Below are 21,458 nucleotides of genomic sequence, written 5' to 3'. Positions count from 1 at the left end.
TTTCAGTATCAGTTACTCGTACTTGATTGTTATTTTTTCTGTTTTGAGTTGTTCTGTGTGAGAAAATGGCTAATCCGTTTAATTTGACCGAGATGGCAGACATGCATTTATTATACGGCTACTGTAATTGTTCGGCGAGAGCTGCGCGTCGTGAATATCAGCGACTCTACCCGAATCGTCGTTTACCTTCCGCGCGCATGATCCAGTCTGTAGACCGAAAATTTCGGGATGGAACACTTTTCAGAAATATGAATTTGGATCATCCTGGAGTACGGATTTCGCCACGTATGGAAGAAAGGATTCTGGATCTAGTGAATCAAAACCCAAACATAAGCACGAGGAGAGCGGCACGGATTCTTGGCATCAGCCATTGGACAGTATGGAAAGTATTCAAAACGCACCAATTGCATCCTTATCATTATCAGCCAGTACAAGGATTAATTCCGCAGGACTTATCTTCAAGATATCAATTTGCAAACGTTTTAATGGAGCGTGCATTAAACAATCCCCTCTTTCTAAAGAGGATACTTTGGACAGACGAATCGATGTTTACGAGAGATGGTGTGTTCAATTATCACAATGCCCACGTGTGGTCTGAGCAGAACCCGAAAGCGATCAGAGTTGAGTCATCTCAACACAGGTTTCACTTAAATGTGTGGGCAGGGGTAATAGGAAACTGTTTAGTTGGCCCTCACTTCCTGGAAGGCACGCTTAACGGCGAAAGATATTTGAACTTTTTACAAAATCATTTACTGGGCTACCTGAACGAAGTGCCATTGTTGTACTTACAAGGCATGTTTTTTATGCACGACGGAGCTCCGCCACATGCCACTCTTTCCGTGCGCGAGTATTTAAATACTCACTTCCCGAGGCGATGGATTGGGCGATATGGACATATCCAGTGGCCCCCAAGATCACCCGACATGACACCGATGGACTTTTTTGTGTGGGGCACAATGAAAAACTACGTTTACAGTGTCGAAATTCAAAATGTGGAACAATTACGCGAGAGAATACTCGAAGCGGCTAGTGAAGTTAGGGCTATGTTGGCGGGTACAACCGATTTAGAAAGGGAAGTAAAGAGACGCTTATTTTATTGTATAAGGGAAAACGGTGACCATTTTGAACAATTTTTAAAATAAATTAACTTGCTTTTAAATTAACTGTCAGTTTTATTTCCATATTACTTTGTTGTACTGAAAAATAAAGATGTATTTGACAAAATTAGTGTACAAAGGGTTAACTTTGAGCAATCGTAATTTTAAAACTATAACACTTACAATTATGAAATAAATGGTATTTTAAAGTAAAAATGATGAGGAATTAGATAAGATTAAAAAAACATGCAGTTGTATGGGTCTTTTTTTGAAAAAAATTGCATTTTACTAAAATTGCAAGTATTTTTTTATTGTTTTTTAAATTCAAGTATTAAAATATCAGGTAATTTACTAGGGAATACGAGTACATTTGTTTTAATCTGCAAGTACATTGATTAAGCAACAAAATTAAAAAAAAAATCATCAAAATCGGTGAAGTACAATCGAGTACAGAAGTGTTTTAAAAAAATATGACTAAAATTGTAAAGTTAAAATTAAAATAGTCGTATTTTTTTTAATATTTAGAGTTAAGAAAAAAAAACCATACCAAATTTCATGTGAGGATGTCACCTATCCACACTGAAGTGATGTGACCAGGTCTCCCTTACACCCTGTATATACGAAAGTGGCAAGGACAAAGCTCGAGCGCAAGACGTCAAGAAAAAAGGCGGTATATTATCAGGTCCCGCGCCCTTGGACTTATCTAATTTTAAGAGTGCTCTGTAGACAGCATGTTGAGATATGTTAAAAGAATTTGTGATTTTAATAAGGGAAACATCATTGGATGAAGAATAATCGGGTGAAGTATGTGTTGGATCAAATACAGAAGAAAATTGCTTTGCAAATAAATTAGCGATATCAGTAGGATTGTTGGCGACTTCTGAATTCAAAACCATCTGCGAGGGATAAGTGGATCCGCCTTTCCGCAAGTTCTTAATATGAGTCCAAAAAATTTTAGGCTGAGTTTTAACCGCCTTTTCAATCTTGTCTAAGTAGTTTTTGTAGCAAACTTTAATTAAGGTGGCACCTTCCTTACGCAGATAACTAAATTCAAGAACGTCTAGCGGATTACCATATTTTTTTACCTTCTTACGTAGTTTTAATTTCTTTTTAAGCACTTTTATAAGATGATTTGAGTACCAAGGAGGATAACCACCTTGGTATCGAAAAGTCATCGGTATATGTTGTTTAATAACATTACTGATAACAGCATAAAAATTATCAACAATAACATCTATTCCCTCTGTTAAATTCAGTTCATGTTTCCAGTTAATGCAGTCGAGAGTGTTAATTATTGTATTGTAATCTGCTTTAAAAAAGTTGTAACGATATGAGGGCTTCGGTTTACATTTTCTGGTAATTTTAGTATTAGGTGTGATAACTAAAGGGGGATGGTACCTGTCAACTTCTCTTATAGGACTAGGGCATACTGTTATATCAATGCAATCAATGTCTGAGAGTACTAAATCAAGGACTTTACTTTGAGAATTTTTAAATCCATTGCGCTGAGTGAAATCATGCAAAGTGAGGAAATCCACCAGACGATCTCTTAAACGAGAACCACAGCAAGAAGGAAATAAGAAGAAGTTTGTATTGTCGTATACCCAATCAATGCAGGGAAGATTAAAATCACCAAGAAGAATCGTAGAACCAGACGAATATCCATCAATGACAGAACTACAGTTGCCAAGGAAATATCGTTAAGTGTGCACAGGCGATTTTTCCGTAAGTATTACAGATAACAAAAAACTTTAAACTGATATGGAAAGTACTTAACCTAATGAGTAAAATGGCCGTAATAAATTTTTAAAAATAAATCGAGAAATATCAAAAAAATTATCTTTAAACCCTCCCATACATTAAGTATGAAATATGAATATCCCGTATACATTTAATATGAAAGATTTTAGCTTTCTTTTTTTTTTGGGTTTTCTGCTTTAATTACTTCGCAAATTTGAAGTGGCATTTTCACGTATTTTCCGGATATTTTCCGGGGATTTTCCGGGGATTTTCCGGGCATTTTCCAGGCATTTTCCACGCTTTTTCCGGACATTTCCACCCATTTCCCGGATATTTTCCAGACATTTCCCTGGCATTTTTCGGGATTTTCCAGACATTTTCCGGGAATTTCCCAGGCATTTTCCGGGGATTTTCCGAGCATTTCCCGGGGATTTTCCGGATGTTTCCCAGACATTTTCCGGGGATTTTCCACGCATTTCCCAGGCATTTTCCGGACATTTCTCAGGCATTTTCCGGGGATTTTCCAGGCATTTTCCGGATATTTTCCGGACATTTTCACGCATTTACCGGATATTTTCCGGACATTTTCACGCATTTTCTGGATATTTTCCTGGCATTTTCCAGGGATTTTCCACGGTTTTTCCGGAAATTTCCACGCATTTTCCGGGAATTTCCCAGGCTTGTCCGGAAATGTCCGGAAAATGCCTGGAAAATTCCCGGAAAATATCCGGAAAATGCCTGGAAAATCCCCGGAAAATGCCTGAGAAATGTCCGGAAAATGCCTGGGAAATGCGTGGAAAATTCCCGGAAAATGCCAGGGAAATGTCCGGAAAATGTCTGGGCAACATCCGGAAAATCCCTGGGAAATGCTCGGAAAATCCCCGGAAAAACCTGGGAAATTCCCGGAAAATAACCGGAAAATCCCCGGGAAATGATCGGAAAATCCCTGGAAAATGCCTGGGAAATTCCCGGAAAATATCTGGAAAATCCCGAAAAATGCCAGGGAAATGTCTGGAAAATATCCGGAAAATGGGTGGAAATGTCCGGAAAAAGCGTGGAAAATGCCTGGAAAATGCCCGGAAAATGCTCGGAAAATCCCCGGAAAATCCCCGGAAAATGCGTGAAAATGTCCGGAAAAAGCGTGGAAAATGCCACTTCAAATTTGCGAAGTAATTAAAGCAGAAAACCAAAAAAGAAAAAGAAAGCTAAAAATCTTTCATATTAAATGTATACGGGATATTCATATTTCATACTTAATGTATGGGAGGGTTTAAAGATAATTTTTTTGATATTTCTCGATTTATTTTTAAAAATTTATTACGGCCATTTTACTCATTAGGTTAAGTACTTTCGATATCAGTTTAAAGTTTTTTGTTATCTGTAATACTTACGGAAAAATCGCCTGTGCACACTAAACGATTACACCCTGTATAGAAACAATAGGTAGATACGTCATCAACGCACCAAAATTGCTTCCGTGAATTGGTACTATTTGGGACCAATGCAATCAGTCAGATTGTCACCGCATTGATTGTGAGCGCATGTGCCGATAGGTATTAGTTTGTTTTTAGTACATTAAAGTTGTCGAAAATGCCTTCCTGTGTGTTCAGAAAGTGCACGTATTCGTGCAAAAAAATAAAGAAAGAAAGAAAGGAATATCATATCACAGGAAAATATATTAAATTATTACAGTTTATGAGTAAAAATAACAATTTACAATTCTTTATGAATGACACATGCTTGACACTTGTATTGTAATAATGAAAGGGATAAAACATTGCTTCAATCACTAGTTCTTATTCTTATTCTTATTCTTATTCTAGTGTGACAAAGCTAGCTTACACTGTGTTCAAAGATTATCATGTAGATACGATTATTGAAAATAGAACGGTTATTTTATTAATTTCGATTTGGGTAAATACTTGATTATTTTTATATTTAAATCCACACAGTGCATGTAATTAACAAATATATGTATTTATTATATACAAAGAAATCGTGATGGCAAAAATGTTTTTTTTTTTTTTGCAAAAATGATGTTGAATATACGTATACATTAAAGTGATTAAAGAAAAACTTGACTTTTGCTTACACCTGCGCGGAAGTGACAAACTATCTTTGTCTTTTTTGTTTATATCATTTTATTAGAGCCATCTCTCTTATACAGTCTGTCAATGTAATAAATTAAGTAAAATGATACTTGTATTTGTGTGTGCCTGACACTGCATATGAAGCATTTTTTTGGATATATTGTGAGTATATAACGTATCTATATAACGTATCTATAAATTATATATAAAACCCAAAGGTGACTGATATAGTGATCTATCAACGCACAGCCCAAACCACTGGACGTATCGGGCTAAAATTTGGCATGCAGGTAGATGTTAGGACGTAGGCATCCGCTAAGAAAGGATTTCCCGAAATTCTTGCGGGAACGGGGAAAAACGGGGATGCACGTACAAAGTCGTGGGCGAAAGCTAGTCTATACATAAAATATCATTGACTATAACATATACACATTTTATTGAAATATAACCTTTGTTATACAGTAGCATATGGGTGTTTTTTTCTTCCTTATCATTAAATTGGTTTTTAATATCTGAGATAGATGGCAGTGTTTTACATATTATGAAATAGTTCTCTAAGAGATATTTTTTTTGTATTTGATCTGAAATGCGTCATAATATAATGCAATATAAACTTCTAAACATTAATTTATCCCTCCAAAACCAGTAAATACCGCCGAAGTACGGAGGACGATAAAAAATCGTAAAGATAAATAAGCGCCTGGTATAGACCTTTTAACCACTTTTAGTTATGACCTTTTAACCACTTTTAGTTATATAGTTTTCCTGACCATCCTTTATAATCGAATTATAAGGGTTCAACATTTTCCTAATTTCTGGAAACTATCTAACATCCATGATACACAATCCCGGTAAAACGGCTAAAGTGGTATCATCATATGTCAAAACTATTTGAAAAGATTTTGTCATCTAAAATGCTTACCTGCCTTGCAGTGAACAATGCTATTCCAGATCATCAATTTGGCTTCAGACAGGAACATTCCACTATTGAACAGGCTCATAGAGTAATTGAAAGAGTTTGAAAGTAGACTAGAGATAGAGTATATGTTAGCGCGTTTAATCCAACGATAAAATTATATTTTAAAAGTAAATCAATTGATTAACTTAATTATTTCAATAATAATTGGATAAAAGTATTAACAATCATTCAATTATCAAGTAATTTTTCATGTCATATTCAAAATAACGATCAATCACACATAACACCTGCGCTGACTCATACAGTCACACCACTCGAATAGTTGTTTTGATCGTCCTATAAATAACGGTTGTCTTACCGACTATAGTCCTTTTCACCTAGGATGATTCCTGTGACACTTCATCGTGTTCCGAATTACGTATTATATGTTTAAAAAGTCAAAATAATTTTAGTGCATAATATTTTTATTTTGTGGCGGCATTATTACCAAAAATATAAAAATGAAACATCGTAAGCTTATAAATAAAAAACAGTATTGTTTAGTTTAATATACTGAAAATTAAAATAAAATAACACAAAAATATAATACCTACGCAATTCGTGTACATGAAATGGATCGTTGAAAAATCATAGAGTTGGAAAATCATATAATCGGCGCCCATCTTGTGATCGTTTGTCAATCGAGTCAATCGTCTGTACGAGTGCGTCAGCCTTGTATACAAGTTGCATTTTTATATTGATACTTTACGTGGTATTCTGTTATTGTTACTAATTGTTATTGTTGACTTTTTGTTGCTGTTGTTTGCTAAGTTTCCTTAGTTAGTTGTTGTCGAAATGCCGAAAAAACTAATTTTGGTACTTTATTCAAATCGATTTCATTTCCATATAGAATATTATCGATTATCGGAAACAATTGATACGATTTCAGTAATCGACATCTCTATACGTGTCAAAAATCGATGTGTCACAGAAATCATCTTAGGTGGAAAGGACTATAAAACCCCACTGTGTTCCGTCGAGCCGCTTTAATGATGGGGCCGCGGGTATTTGTTAGAATTCTTCCGCGACCTCATTCTTGTACCTACTGACTTTGGTCGAGTCAAGACTCAAGATGTCTAAGAAATATTATATCAGTATTTAATTACGTCATACAACAACGCTATAGCATAATATATGTTAATCGGTGTTTTTGGATATTCAGTAAGCTTTCGACAAAGAGTGGCACGAAGGTTTGCTATAAAAATGAAGACGAAATCTACCTCACAGCTTTATCTATACCACAGTTGACAGATAAATACAGTTAGGAAACTGTGTGAATTCCCTGTGATGAAATTATGACGTAAGCACTGTTGAAGCTATACTACCTTTTGGATATTTAACCGACTTCAAAAATAAAAGAGGAGGTTGTTGGATGTTTTTTTTTCACAGTTGCAATTTGTGGTAATTTCGATATTGAAACCCGTAAATATACAATAATGGTGTCCTTTTCCGTGCCTTAAATATGAATATACTAGCGGCCCGCCCTGGGTTCGCCCGTGGCACATATTTAAGTTTTCTCTACATAAGAACCATCCTCGCACTTCAAGGAATATAATAAAAAAAGAATTATCGAAATCGGTCCACCCGTTCACACGTGATGCCGTGACAACGCGGCACTTCTGTTTATTTACATACTTTAAAAACGTAAAAAAGTTGTGATAGTAACATATCTACTGAAGATGGACATATGGTATAGAGGACTTTCTTTTAGATATTGATCCATTCTATAATACCGTAGAATATTTTTTTGTTCTATCTTCAATAGATTCCGCAGCGCACGCGATGACAGAATTTTTATTAATAAATTTTTTCAGCTTGGGTTACATTATTGCATTTTTGGTAAGGATCTCTAATTAAAAAAAAATGCAATATAGCCCACTAGCTTACCGCCCGCGGCTTCGCCCGCTTTGTCTAAAACCTAATAAATTATATACTAAAACCTTCCTCTTGAATCACTTTATCTATTAAAAAAAAACCGCATCAAAATCGTTGCGTAGTTTTAAAGATACAAAGGGACATAGGGACAGAGAAAGCGTATTTATTTTATAGTATGTAGTGATGTTGCTCAGTGAAGATGCTAGTAGTTTACGCGTGAAAACCATACATACATACATAATTAGTAATTACAAACCTTTCTTCTTTATAATATGTATTAGTATGGAAGTATAGATGTACAAGGAGAAATAATCCAAATTTAGACGCCATTTACAGGTTTAAATACGATTTTATCAATACATACTATATTTTTGTTTGTTTCTCCTTGTTTTTCTAAATACCTGCTAGTAATGGACGCAGGACGTTTTACCTATATTCAATAATTATTTTAACCAGTATTTACACTTATGGATGTCGATGTGTCACCTGCTACTATCGATCCCGGTACCCTTATGATTCTCGTAAACACGCTTGCTTGTTTGCGTGAGCCATTTCGAACGTTTTGTATGAAGTTTCTTTACTGTATGTATCTGTATATTGTGTCTATACCACAGAATACATAATAGTAGCTAAACGCTACAGAACGGACACTCCGCCTCCCGCCAAAATTAAACACTTACCCCGCACGATCACGCTATAGATAGCCCACATTTTTCTGCAAGGACGATACGCAACGAAGATTGACAACATTAATCTGGGGGCACGGTAGTGCCCCCGCCAAGACGAGCCAAGCGAAACGCACGGGCACTACCTACCTTTTCTCGAAGCGCTTCGACGTTTTTTTGAACCCGCATAACTTGGGTTTGGATTATGCTAGATCAACAAAATTTTCGGGATATATTGTCAATAGCAGACTTATTGAACATATTAAGTTTTAATTACATTAGCTTTTATACTTCAGATTTTATTTATATCTAAAAAACGCTAATTTCGTCACTGACTCACTGATGATCATCAAAATTCTTAAGGTATTTCCTAATGTCCTAGAAAGCTGAAATTTTGTATGTAAGCTAGTATTAGCACACAAACAACAAAAAAATTATAAAACTTGTAACTTTCATCCCCCAACCCCTTAAACTAGGGGATGGGAGTTTGTATGAGAGCTGTAATTTTAAATTAAATTTTGATGACGCTAGAGGTCTAATCTAATAATCTAAAACTTGGTTCCCCTAGATATATATATATATATGTATAGGTACTCCTTGTTAAGAAAAAAAAATTAAAAATTTAATCGACATAATATATTGAGACATATACTTCAGATCAGATCATATAAATATGAATGAATAGAAGTGATGCGAACGTCTCCTGCCTCTTACGTCCACACAGTAGCTAAAAATAAAAAAAAATTGTTACAAACAACTTACAAAAAGAAATGAAATCCCACCAAAAACATTTTCATGTAAAATGTTGCCAAGACGAGCCCATATGACTCGAACTGTCTAAAAGTTATCAGATCTCATGTAGAGCCAAGCTTCTAACACTACACGCCCTAACTCTACAAGGCCTAACTTCACAAACTCTACACCTTAGTCAAAATATGTGGCTTGGCCGTTCGTTACTACAAGAACTATTGTATATCACAAAAGTAATGAACAGTGAATTAATTTTTCACCTTACCCCGATGTGAATGTAGCGAAATGGCCAAGCCACATATTTTGACTAAGGTGTAGAGTTTGTGAAGTTAGGCCTTGTAGAGTTAGGGCGTGTAGTGTTAGAAGCTTGGCTCTACATGAGATCTGATAACTTTTTGACAGTTCGAGTCATATGGGCTCGTCTTGGCAACATTTTACATGAAAATGTTTTTGGTGGGATCAAATTGACTAAAAGTAATTTTATTATTTTGGATTTGTGATGCTCGTTTTTCGTAGAAAATGGTTAGATATTGTGCTGTTTACGGATGTATTTCATCAGAAAAACGCGAATTTCTTTACGCTAGGCACAAATGTGCCAACCATAAAGCGTTAACACACACATTTGCAGTCTCTACAGTGTGACTGTCAAAACGATAATTTTGTATGGAGTGTCCGGGGTGTGTCTATACTGTATTATAATAAAAGCGTAGAAAAGTCAAAACTGTACATACTGTACTGTATTTTTTATAGGAATACTTGGGGCGTAATCTTCAATAGATACCGAAGTCAAAAATATGGTTTTTAGAATTTTTGTCTGTTTGTCTGTATGTATGTCCAAGCTAATCTCCAAAAATACTGCATGGATTTACTTCAAATTTGATACAGATATAGCTTGAGACTTTGGTTTGTTTGAACGCTCTAATCTCAGGAACTACTGGTCTAATTATTTGGAAACTTATTTCGGTGTTAGATAGCCCATTCATCGAGGATGGCTATAGGCTATATATCATTACGCTAAGACCAACAGGAGCAGAACCACGCGGGTGAAACCGCGAAGCGCAGCTAGTGTACAATAAAAAACGACGATTGTTCGAGGTAGAAAGTACTCGACTTTATCCGATGCATTTATGAAATACCCAAAAGAAGTGTATTATGTTGGCTCTAGGTGATGTTAATTAATTTAGAACTAATTACCTAGACCTGTTCAAGAAATAAAACATAAAAGACAATTGTGTACAAAATGTCTCGAAATCTAATAGAACTATTGTGGGACAAACAGCAAGACCGAAGACATGCCTCTAAAGAAATATCCCATAGAAGTTGTCAGCGAGCGTGCTAGAACAAATATTAAATGATATTTTTTCTTTTAGGCGCGTTGCCGAAAGTAAAATTCCGCCTACGACCGTGCGACTATGCGATCGAAGATGAAAAGCTACGCTGCAAGAAATGTGACAAGCTATTCGTCACAAAGAGAGGTCTCAGATATCACTTGAAAATAGTGCACTACAAACTGCATCAATACAAGTGTAATATATGCAAAATGGAAATCATGACCTCGACGCAGTTTGTGACCCACAAACTAAACGTGCACAATATAGACGATAGGTTACATTGCTCCGCGTGCCAAGCTTCTTTCAACAATAAGGTGCAACTGGGAAAGCATATCAATGGATTCCACATGATGGGCCAGAAATATAAATGCGATTCGTGCGATTTTGAGACGTACGACCGGAGGTATTTGAAAAAGCACCAGTATAAACACAAAACGGTGAAGGATTACCAGTGCAGGTTCTGTAAGAAGGCATTCTTGAGGAGAAATACCCTGGTCCTTCATGAGAAGATTCATACAGGGGATAAAAAAAAGGTGTGCAAGGTCTGCAGTCAGGCGTTTGTTCAGAAGGCCAGTTTGAACTATCATATGAAGAAATATCACCCGGAAGTCGTGTTTTAGTCGGTTTTGTGATTTTCGGAAGAGTTGGAAGTTTGCTTGAAATAACGGGAAGAAGTGTTTGGTTGACAACGACAGTGTTTTCATTGTTATTATTTTCATGTATAGGTTATAGTCAAACTCTGAAGCTCGAGCACTCGTAAGTTGGACTGGTCAAACCTCAGGTATGGCATAATGACTTTGTCAAAGCTCAAATAATTGTAATATTTCGGCCTTATGCTAAACAATTTTCCTCAGTCGTTGTCTAGTAGAGGCGTCTTATGCGCGTGCGATGCCTATGCTGCGTTCGCCTACGCCCGAGACTGCTGCTGACTTCAGTCAAAGGGCGAAATTCAAATATATTTCGAGGATTGCCCGATGGCTTTTGCCAAACCTAAGATAAACCCGTCCTTTCGCGAAGAAATTGTGTTTCGCGATTTGACTATTATACATATTTTATTGAAATATAACCTTTGTTATACAGTAGCATATGGGTGTTTTTTCTTTCTTATTATTAAATTGGTTTTAATATCTAAGATAGATGTCAGTGTTTTACATATTATGAAATAGTTTTCTAAGAGATATTTTAATTTTTTTTTGTATTTGATCTGAAAAGATGAAATGCGTCATATACTTATGCAATATAAACTTCTAAACATTAATTTATAAGTGCCTTATGTTTATAAATAAAGTGAAGTCCCATGTCCCCTAGTGGGGTAAGGGGCAGATGCAGTATACAACTGTTTCACTGATCGATTTTCTTTAGGAACAAGTAGGTTCTCAGCCTTCTGTGTCCGGCCAGACCGAGACATTTTTTTTCTTCGCCTCCACCGGTAATCGAACCCAGGACCCCTCGGTGTTACGCTCACTTGTCAACCACTGTACCAAGGAGGCGGTCAATGTTATAAGAGGCAGAATTTTCTGTGCTATTATCTACATAGATTTTTCTAAATGTAATTTTTAAAGTACAGGCTACTAAAATTATAAAGTAACATCTATTACCTCCCCCGTCTCATATCTCTCTGTTATTTTAGTGACATTGGATTATTACTAGTCTAAGTTTTTCTCTATTTTGCTATCTAGAATGCTTACCCGGCTTGCAGTCAACAATGCTATTCCAGATCATCTCTTTGGCTTCAGACAGGAACATTCAATTATTGAACTAGCTCATAGAGTATTTGAAAGTGTTCGAAAATATCAGAAAGGGAACACTATTCATCGGCGTTTTTGGATATTCGGCAAGCTTTCGACGAAGGTTTGCTATAATAAAAATAGTTAAAAAAAAAACTAAAAAACACGCTTTTTATAGTAAACCGAACTAAAAAATAGAAAATTTTATCAAATTATTGTATTGTCATCGGTCCTCAATAAATCTACAAAGTTTGAACGAAATCTGGCCGTTTAAAGTGGGTCAAAATCGCGCCCAAAGAAATCGGTTACAAACAAACATATAGGTGAAGCTAATATAAAGCGTGTAAAAATTAAGACGAAATCCTCACAGCTTTATCTATAAAAATAAAATAAAATAAAAATCATTTATTGAACAAGGTTCCTTACATCATAATATAGACCCCAGACTCCCAATATATCTTTCGCTGTGTTTCAGGAGTCTGTGCCTTCCCGATACATTACATCAGAATAGTTCAATAGTAATTATAGTCCTTTCCACCTAAGATGATTTCTGTGACACATCGATTTTTGACACGTGTAGAGATGTCGGTTACTGAAATCGTATCAATTGTTTCCGATAATCGATAATATTCTATATGGAAATGAAATCGATTTGAATAAAGTACCAAAATTAGTTTTTTCGGCATTTCGCCAACAATTAGCTAAGGAAACTTAGCAAACAACAGCAACAAAAAGTCAACAATAACAATTAGTAACAATAACAGAATACCACGTAAACTATCAATATAAAAATGACGCACTAGTACAGACGATTGACTCGATTGACAAACGATCACAAGATGGGCGCCGATTATATGATTTTCCAACTCTATGATTTTTCAACGATCCATTTCATGTACAGTCACGAGCAATAATATATGCCTAGGGGGCGATGTGCAAAAATATCTGTCACTAGAACTAATTCAATAATATCTGTCTGCCCGTATACAGCAAAAATATCTGACATTAGTAGGCAGCATAATAAAGTGGCATCAAAATTATATGACGAAAATATTACAGCAAATAATTGTGACATCCTCTCACGGCATAAATATGTGACATCAACTAGGAAGCAATAATATCTGACACAATTTCATATTTCTGTATTTTGCATCGATTCCTCATACAAATCTATACTAATAATAATATTATAAAGAGGAAAGGTTTGTATGTATGTATGTATGTATGGTTTTCACGCATAAACTACTGGACCGATTTTGATGAAATTTGGCACAGATAATCTTTAGACCCTGAGAAAGAACATAGGCTACCTTTTATTTCGAAATATGTACCACGGGTGAAGCCGGGGCGGACCGCTAGTCATAAATATGTGACATCAACTAGGTGGCAATAATATCTGACACAATTTCATATTTCTATATTTTGCATAGATTCCTCACAAAAAGCATAAATATGTGACATCAACTAGGAAGCAATAATATCTGACACAATTTCATATTTCTGTATTTTGCATCGATTCCTCATACAAATCTATACTAATAATAATATTATAAAGAGGAAAGGTTTGTATGTATGTATGTATGTATGGTTTTCACGCATAAACTACTGGACCGATTTTGATGAAATTTGGCACAGATAATCTTTAGACCCTGAGAAAGAACATAGGCTACCTTTTATTTCGAAATATGTACCACGGGTGAAGCCGGGGCGGACCGCTAGTCATAAATATGTGACATCAACTAGGTGGCAATAATATCTGACACAATTTCATATTTCTATATTTTGCATCGATTCCTCACAAAAAGCATAAATATGTGACATCAACTAGGAAGCAATAATATCTGACACAATTTCATATTATTATATTTTGCATCGATTCCTCACAAAAAGCATAAATATGTGACATCAACTAGGAAGCAATAATATCTGACACAATTTCATATTTCTGTATTTTGCATCGATTCCTCACACAAAGCATAAATATGTGACACCGACTAGGTGGCAATAATATCTGACACAATTTTATATTTCTGTATTTTGCGTTGATTCCACACTAAAAGCATAAATATGTGACATCAACTAGGAAGCAATAATATCTGACACAATTTTATTTTTAATTTAATATTGAATTAATACAAAATAAATAAATTTTATTTTAACTACGTTGTTTTAAAACATTATTACCATATTAATCAATATGTGCCGTCGTTGTATACTACATATTGTATGTCTAGATATTACATATATCCTACTAGTTTAACACCCGCGGCTTCGCCCGCGTTTTCAAAGAAAAACCCGCATAGTTTCCGTTCCTGTGGGATTTCCAGGATAAAAGCTCTCATAAGCGTTAATCCAAGTTACCTTCTGTGTGTGCTAAATTCCATTTGTCTTTTATTTGTGTGAAAGAGTAATAAACATCCTTACATGATACTCACGAACTTTCGCATTTATAATATTAGAAGGATAATATCATATCATGACAAAATTAAAGTATTCATATACTTATATCAATGCCCACTTGGGTAGATTTTAAGATTTATTTTATTTGAAGGTTCAGTGTAACCTTCATGTATTATTTAGAAATTGTTTTGTCACATGTTTTGTTATATTTGACGTTAGCGGCGTTTGACACGATTGCTCCGTTATTCATGTGGTTATTCATTTTCATTTACCTATAATAATTAGCCTATAATATTGCTATTATTTTATTGAGTTTAAATATACGATTGTTGTAATTTCCTATTAGTAAAGAAACATATATTGTTATTATACGATAAGCTATTTTAGTATTAAGAGTTTATAAATTATGTTTTCTTTGTTGGAAATTCTTAATAAAAATAAAAAAAAAATAAATAAATTGAGTATCGAAAATTATGGCAAGTTATCATATTATCGTAATTTTATTTAAAAACAATATTTACAAAATATAATGTGTCTTTTGTTCATATTCTTACCCCAGCAAAATACATAACACTAATACTAATACTAATATAAATAACGTTTTGCCTTTTTAAAATCCTATCCTATCTTATCCTACTAGTCCTACTATAATCCTACTTCCTATCCTACTAATCTAGTATTATTAATGCGAAAGTTTGTGAGGATGTGTATGTGTGTGTGTGTGTTTGTTACTCTTTCACGCAAATACTACTGAACCGATTACAATAAAATTTAGCAGACAAATAAAGGGTAACTTGGGTTAACACTTAGGATAGGTTTTATCCCAAAATTCCCACGGGATCGGGAACTATGCGGTATTTCTGTGAAAACGCAGGCGAAGCCGCGGGCGGAAAGCTAGTGTCACATATTTATGCTTTTTGTGAGGAATCAATTATATTTTACAATATAGAAATATAAAATTGTGTCAGATATTATTGCCTCCTAGGTGACGTCACATATTTATGCTTCGAGAGGTTGTCACAATTATTTGCTGTAACATTTTCGTCACATAATTTTGATGCCACTTTATTATGCTGCCTACTAATGTCAGATATTTTTGCTGTATACGGGCAGACCGATATTATTGAACCCGTTCTTATGACAGATATTATTGCTAATCTGCAAATGGTAATATATTTATGCTTCTGACTGTACACGAATTGCGTAGGTATAGGTCTACCAGAATCTGATGGCATATTAATATTTAAGAAATAAAAGATTTTCATGTGGCAACTTTATTTGACAACTATCAAATTGATTGTCAAATTATTTGTCTTCTTTGCATTGATGAATAATTTTTAGGATTTTGTCTAAAAAATCTTCGAAAGTGTCGAAAAAGCCACTGCGATCACAAGCAAGAGGTGTTGTTTATAATGTGTATAGAAAAATATTCGATGAAGAAGGGTCAAGCACATCACAATTTTCAATTTTGAAGATTTTATTGGTAAACGGACTTATCCGTTTTGATACTTTAAATTAAAAATATTATAAGTAGGTACCTATAATATTGTTTGTTGATTATAATATAATTTTATGTAAACTTATTACATGAGTTTCCAATACGGCTATTCGTTAAGTCCAAGCTGTTCAAGTCAATTTTAAAATGTGTTACTTACGAAAATAAACGAAGTTTTATTTAAATTTCATTTTATTTTATAAAAAATTATAAGCAATCTTGTTTTGATCTGCATTATCATTACATCCATATATTTTTCACATGGCATAATGATAATGAATATACAAGTATAGGTATGTGTAAATAATAATATGTATTACCTATATAAAAGTAACATGTATATTATATCTACCTACATAATATTAAGTGGATATCTCATTATTAAGTACAGTATTGTCCATTTATGTAATGTGACTAATGATATCGAGGACAAAATAAAAAATAAGCAGTATCAAGACCGTTCAGTCCATTTTCCCTAGGGTTGCACACTCAAAATTTTGATTTCCCTAATTGCCATCAGATTCTGGTTTACCTATATTATATTTTTGTGTTATTTTATTTTATTTTTCATTATATTAAGCTAAACAATACTGTTTTTTATTTATAAGCTTACGATGTTTCATTTTTATATTTTTGGTAATAATGCCGCCATAAAATAAAAATATTATGCACTAAAATTATTTTGACTTTTTAAACATAAAATACGTAATTCGGAACACGATGAAGTGTCACAGGAATCATCCTAGGTGAAAAGGACTATAGTTACAAAAGAAAATTTTTACTTAATGTTGACAAATTAAAAATCATAATCTTTCTTCTTTTCTTATATATAAAAATGAATCGCAAAATGTGTTGGTAAGCGCATAACTCGAGAACGGCTGAACCGATTTCGATAATTCTTTTTTTATTATATTCCTTGAAGTACGAGGATGGTTTTTATGTAGAGAAAACGTAAATAATAAATATGTACCACGGGCGAAACCGGGGCGGACCGCTATTAAATTATAATAATATTTAAAACAATTTAGTTCCATAATATTTACTGTTTAGCAATTAGAATAATTAAGACAATTGAAATACTTAATACAATTAAAACAATTAATACAATCAAAATAATTATTTGACTAGTTAGTATTATAAAAAATTAAAGATTAAAAAAAAATGTGTATTTTGAAGACGTAGTGTAGGTAGGGAGTGTGTGTGTGTTTGTGTGTGTGTGTATGTGTTTGTTTGTATGTGCGTATGTATGTGTGAATAATGTGAGAGTTCATTATGAGTCTTATTATATTTTCAATACATTCCAATATCGTTTTTAACAAATAAAATAAAGTTTATAAAGATAGTTAAAAAAGAAAAAAATCACACTTTAAATTAATTATTATAAGTCAATAAAATTAAAGAAAATTAAACTTTTTTTCCTTTATATATTTGGTATTTGTTTTTTTATATGTGGGCATTAACAGGTGCTCTATTTCAGAATAATCGAGTGGTAAAAGCCATTCTTTTAGCTTTTGTATCATTTTATCATTGGTGAGAGCAAAATCATTTTTAATATAATATAAACTGAAACGATTATAGAGGATGAGTGCTAGGTAATAAGACTGCCTTTGTGCAAAGCGAGTCTTAGTGTAAGGTACAGGTACACGATAGGTTCTTTTAGTATTCAAGAGATTATTATTTTTCGGTACCTCTATGCGGTGAAACCGTTTAATTCTATACTGTATTACTAGTGGTCCGCCCCGGCTTCGCCCGTGGTACCTACATGTTTAAACTATCCTATCTCTCAAGCTGGATCGAACTGCACATGGTGAGCGAATTTTATTATAATCGGTTAAGTGGTTTAGGAGTCCATTGAGGACAAACATTGTGACACGAGATTTATATGTATTAAGATAATAAAATCGTAGAAAAGGCAAAACTTGTGCATGAATTTACTTCGAATTTGATACAGATATGAGACTTTTTGTTTGTCTGAACGCGCTAATCTCAGGAACTACTAGTCCAATTTGAAAAATTATTTCGGTGTTAGATAGCCCATTTATCGAGGAAGGCTATATATAATTACGCTAAGACCAACAGGAGCAGAGCCACGCGGTTGAAACCGCGAAGTTTTGATTTAATATTTTTGTGGATGAATAGTTGTCACTATTTCTTGTCAAAACATGTCTAGCTGTTGAAAACTATAAAAAGCCGCTTCCCTTTGAATCGTGGCGCATTCGTACGAATCGTGCATAGGGGATCGACCGTCGTTTATACGACGTTCGACCCAACTACCCTCACTTACTAATAGTCGTTGACTTGCTGCGATTTGTTATCAACTACCTACATCAATTAGGTAGCTGTGTAGAATGCCCTGCGGTTTCACCCGCATAGATTGCGATATCGTGACAGTGAAAAGTCAACTATAGGTACGACTATAGGTTTAATTTTTAATCACATGAAAATCACCTTCACCCCGTCCCGCACTACGCCTGCTCATTGTATTAAACAGTATAGCTACTATTTTCTGTAGATTGACACTTTTAAAAATTCGTTATATCTTTTGAATGGTATTGAAACAGTCTTTAATAAAACATCATTTAATGGGCAGTGAAGATGCAGCTTTCTAATGGTGAAAGAATTTTTGAAATCGGTCCAGTAGTTTATGCGTGAAAACCATACATACATACTTACATAATTACAAACCTTTCCTCTTTATAATATTAGTATAGATTGCTCTAGGTGATGTTAAATAAAACATAAAAGACAATTATGTACAAAATGTCTCGAAATCTAATAGACCTGTTGTGAGACAAACAGCAAGACAGAAGAGATGCCTCTAAAGATATATCCCTTAGAAGTTGTCAGCGAGCGTGCTAGAACAACTATTAAATGATATTTTTTCTTCTAGACGCGGTGCCGAAGGCAAAATTCCGCCTACGACCGTGCGACTATGCGATCGAATATGGAAAGCTACGCTGCAAGAAATGCGACAAGCTATTTGTCAGAAACAGCACGCTCAGTGATCACATGAAAAGTGTGCACTACAAACTGCCTCAATACAAGTGTAAAATATGCAAAATGGAGTTCATGACCTTGACGCAGTTTGTGACCCACAAACTAAACGTACACAATATAGACGATAGGATACATTGCTCCGCGTGCCAAGCTTCATTCAACACTAAGGTGCAACTGCGAAGGCATATCAATGGATTCCACATGATGGGCATGAAATATAAGTGTCCTTCATGCGATTATGAGACGTACGTCCGGGTAAATTTGAACAAGCACGAGGAAAGACACAAAACGGTAAAGGATTACCAGTGCAGGTTCTGTAAGAAGGCATTTTTGAGGAAAAGAACCCTGGTCCTTCATGAGAAGATTCATACGGGGGATAAAAAAAAGGTGTGCAAGGTCTGCAGTCAGGCGTTTGTTCAGAAGGCCAGTTTGAACTATCATATGACGAAATATCACCCGGAAGTCGTATTTTAGTCGGTTTTGTGATTTTCGGAATAGTTGGAAGTTTGCTTGAAATAACGGGAAGCAGTGTTTGGTTGACAACGACAGTGTTTTCATTGTTATTATTTTCATGTATAGGTTATAGTCAAACTCTGAAGCTCGAGCACTCGTAAGGTTGGACTGGTCAAACCTCAGGTATGGCATAATGACTTTGTCAAAGTTCAAATAATTGTACTATTTCGGGTATGTATATCAATTTTCGTCAGTCGTTCTCTAGTTGAGGCGTTTTATGCACGTGCGATGCCTATGCTGTGTTCGCCTATGCCCGAGACTGCTGCTGACTTCAGTCAAAGGGCGAAATTCAAATATATTTCGAGGATTGCCCGATGGCTTTTACCAAACCTAAGAACTTTTACAAAACGAGTCCTTCCGCGAAGAAATTGAGTTTCGGGATTTGATTTGATATGTTACAACATAGACAGTATTCACATTTTATTGAAATATAACCTTTGTTATACAGTTCTATATGTTTTTTTCTTTCTCATTGTTAAACTGGTTTAATAATATCATATCTGTTATAAGATAATGTCAGTGTTTTACTTATTATGAAATAGTTCTCTAAGAGATATATATTTTTTTGTATTTAAATATCTGAAAATACGAAATTCGTCATATATCTATACTAATATTATAAAGAGGAAAGGTTTGTAATTATGTATGTGTGTATGTATGGTTTTCACGCATAAACTACTGGACTGATTTTGATGAAATGCCATCTTTAAACCCTGAGAAAGAATATAGGCTACCTTTTATTGCGAAATATGTACCACGGGCAAGGCCGAGGCGGACCGCTAGTGCAATATAAACTTCTAAACATTAATTTATAAGTGCCTTATGTTTACAAAAAAAGTGAAGTTCCATGTCCCTTATTTTATTTATTTATTTATTATACTTTATTGCATTGAAAATACATAAATACATATAACAAAGACAAAACTACAGAAATAGCAAAGGGCGGCCTTATCGCTAGGTAGCGATATCTACCAGGCAACCCAACAATCAGAGGAAATTTAACAATGTGATGTGGGTGAGCAAAAATAAGGCAATACTAACACATTGAAAAATGTACAAAATAAACATATACAAAGCTAACTACTTACTAATAGTAATATAAAATACATAAAAATAATGAAATAAATACATAAGTACGAAAATAATTATAATAAATAGTTATACATACACTTACATACAATACATAAAATAAATACATAAATACATATACAAATATATATCCATAGCACACATATATACATGATAAATATTAGTAACTATGTAGAAAAGAAGGAATCAGAAAAATAGAATAAAACGAGAAATAAAAATAAACGTAAATACGACAGCTATACAAAATTACACAAGAGAGAGATAATAATTTTTTAATAGCAATTTAAAAGCGTTCAAATTTTGAGCACATCTGACCTTTGTGGGCAGAGAGTTCCATAATTGAACCGCACGAACTGCAAACGAATTGTGAAAGAATTTTGATTTGTGAGCCGGAATCAGAAGTAAAAGGTTAGTAGAGGAGCGTAGATTACTCGAGCTCAAGTATTTGAATTTCTCTCGAAGATAGCTTGGAGCTTTTGGATCAAACAACACACAGTACAGAAGATGAAGGATATGGGAGTTTCGCCTCAGTCGGATAGGGAGCCATTTCAGTCTCTTACGGAAGTCGGAGACGTGATCGAATTTTCTCAAACCAAAGATAAATCGGATGCAGAAGTTTTGGAGTCTTTCCAGCCTATCCAACTGGGCTTCAGAAAGGTCAAGGTAGGATGTATCAGCATAGTCAAGGTGGGACAGGAGAAGGAAATGAGCAAGCGCTAATTTTGTCGGAA

At 34.4% G+C, this 21,458-nt stretch overlaps 1 protein-coding gene across 7 annotated transcripts in view; it reads left to right on the top strand.

Moving 5' to 3' along the window:
• The window catches only part of LOC149896202 (uncharacterized), a 79,065-nt gene that overhangs the window by 26,137 nt on the left and 31,470 nt on the right, over positions 1 to 21,458 (top strand). Inside the window, exon 6 of one of the 7 annotated variants that reach the window (XM_090117943.1) lies at positions 19,019 to 20,087. The exons of the other annotated variants lie outside the window; for them this stretch is intronic. Coding sequence (XP_089974069.1) covers positions 19,019 to 19,599 — 581 coding nt within the window. The 3' untranslated portion in view covers positions 19,600 to 20,087. Of the gene's footprint in view, positions 1 to 19,018; positions 20,088 to 21,458 lie in introns of those variants that run through there. 7 annotated transcript variants of the gene reach the window in all.

This window comes from Colias eurytheme, chromosome 29 (assembly GCF_061535395.1).
Source record: "Colias eurytheme isolate Ceu_HAF_F1 chromosome 29, ilColEury1 Martin Lab GWU primary, whole genome shotgun sequence".
Lineage (NCBI taxonomy): Eukaryota > Metazoa > Arthropoda > Insecta > Lepidoptera > Pieridae > Colias > Colias eurytheme.
The sequence above is the reverse complement of the archived record's forward strand: the minus strand, read 5'-3'. Positions and strand labels throughout refer to the sequence as shown.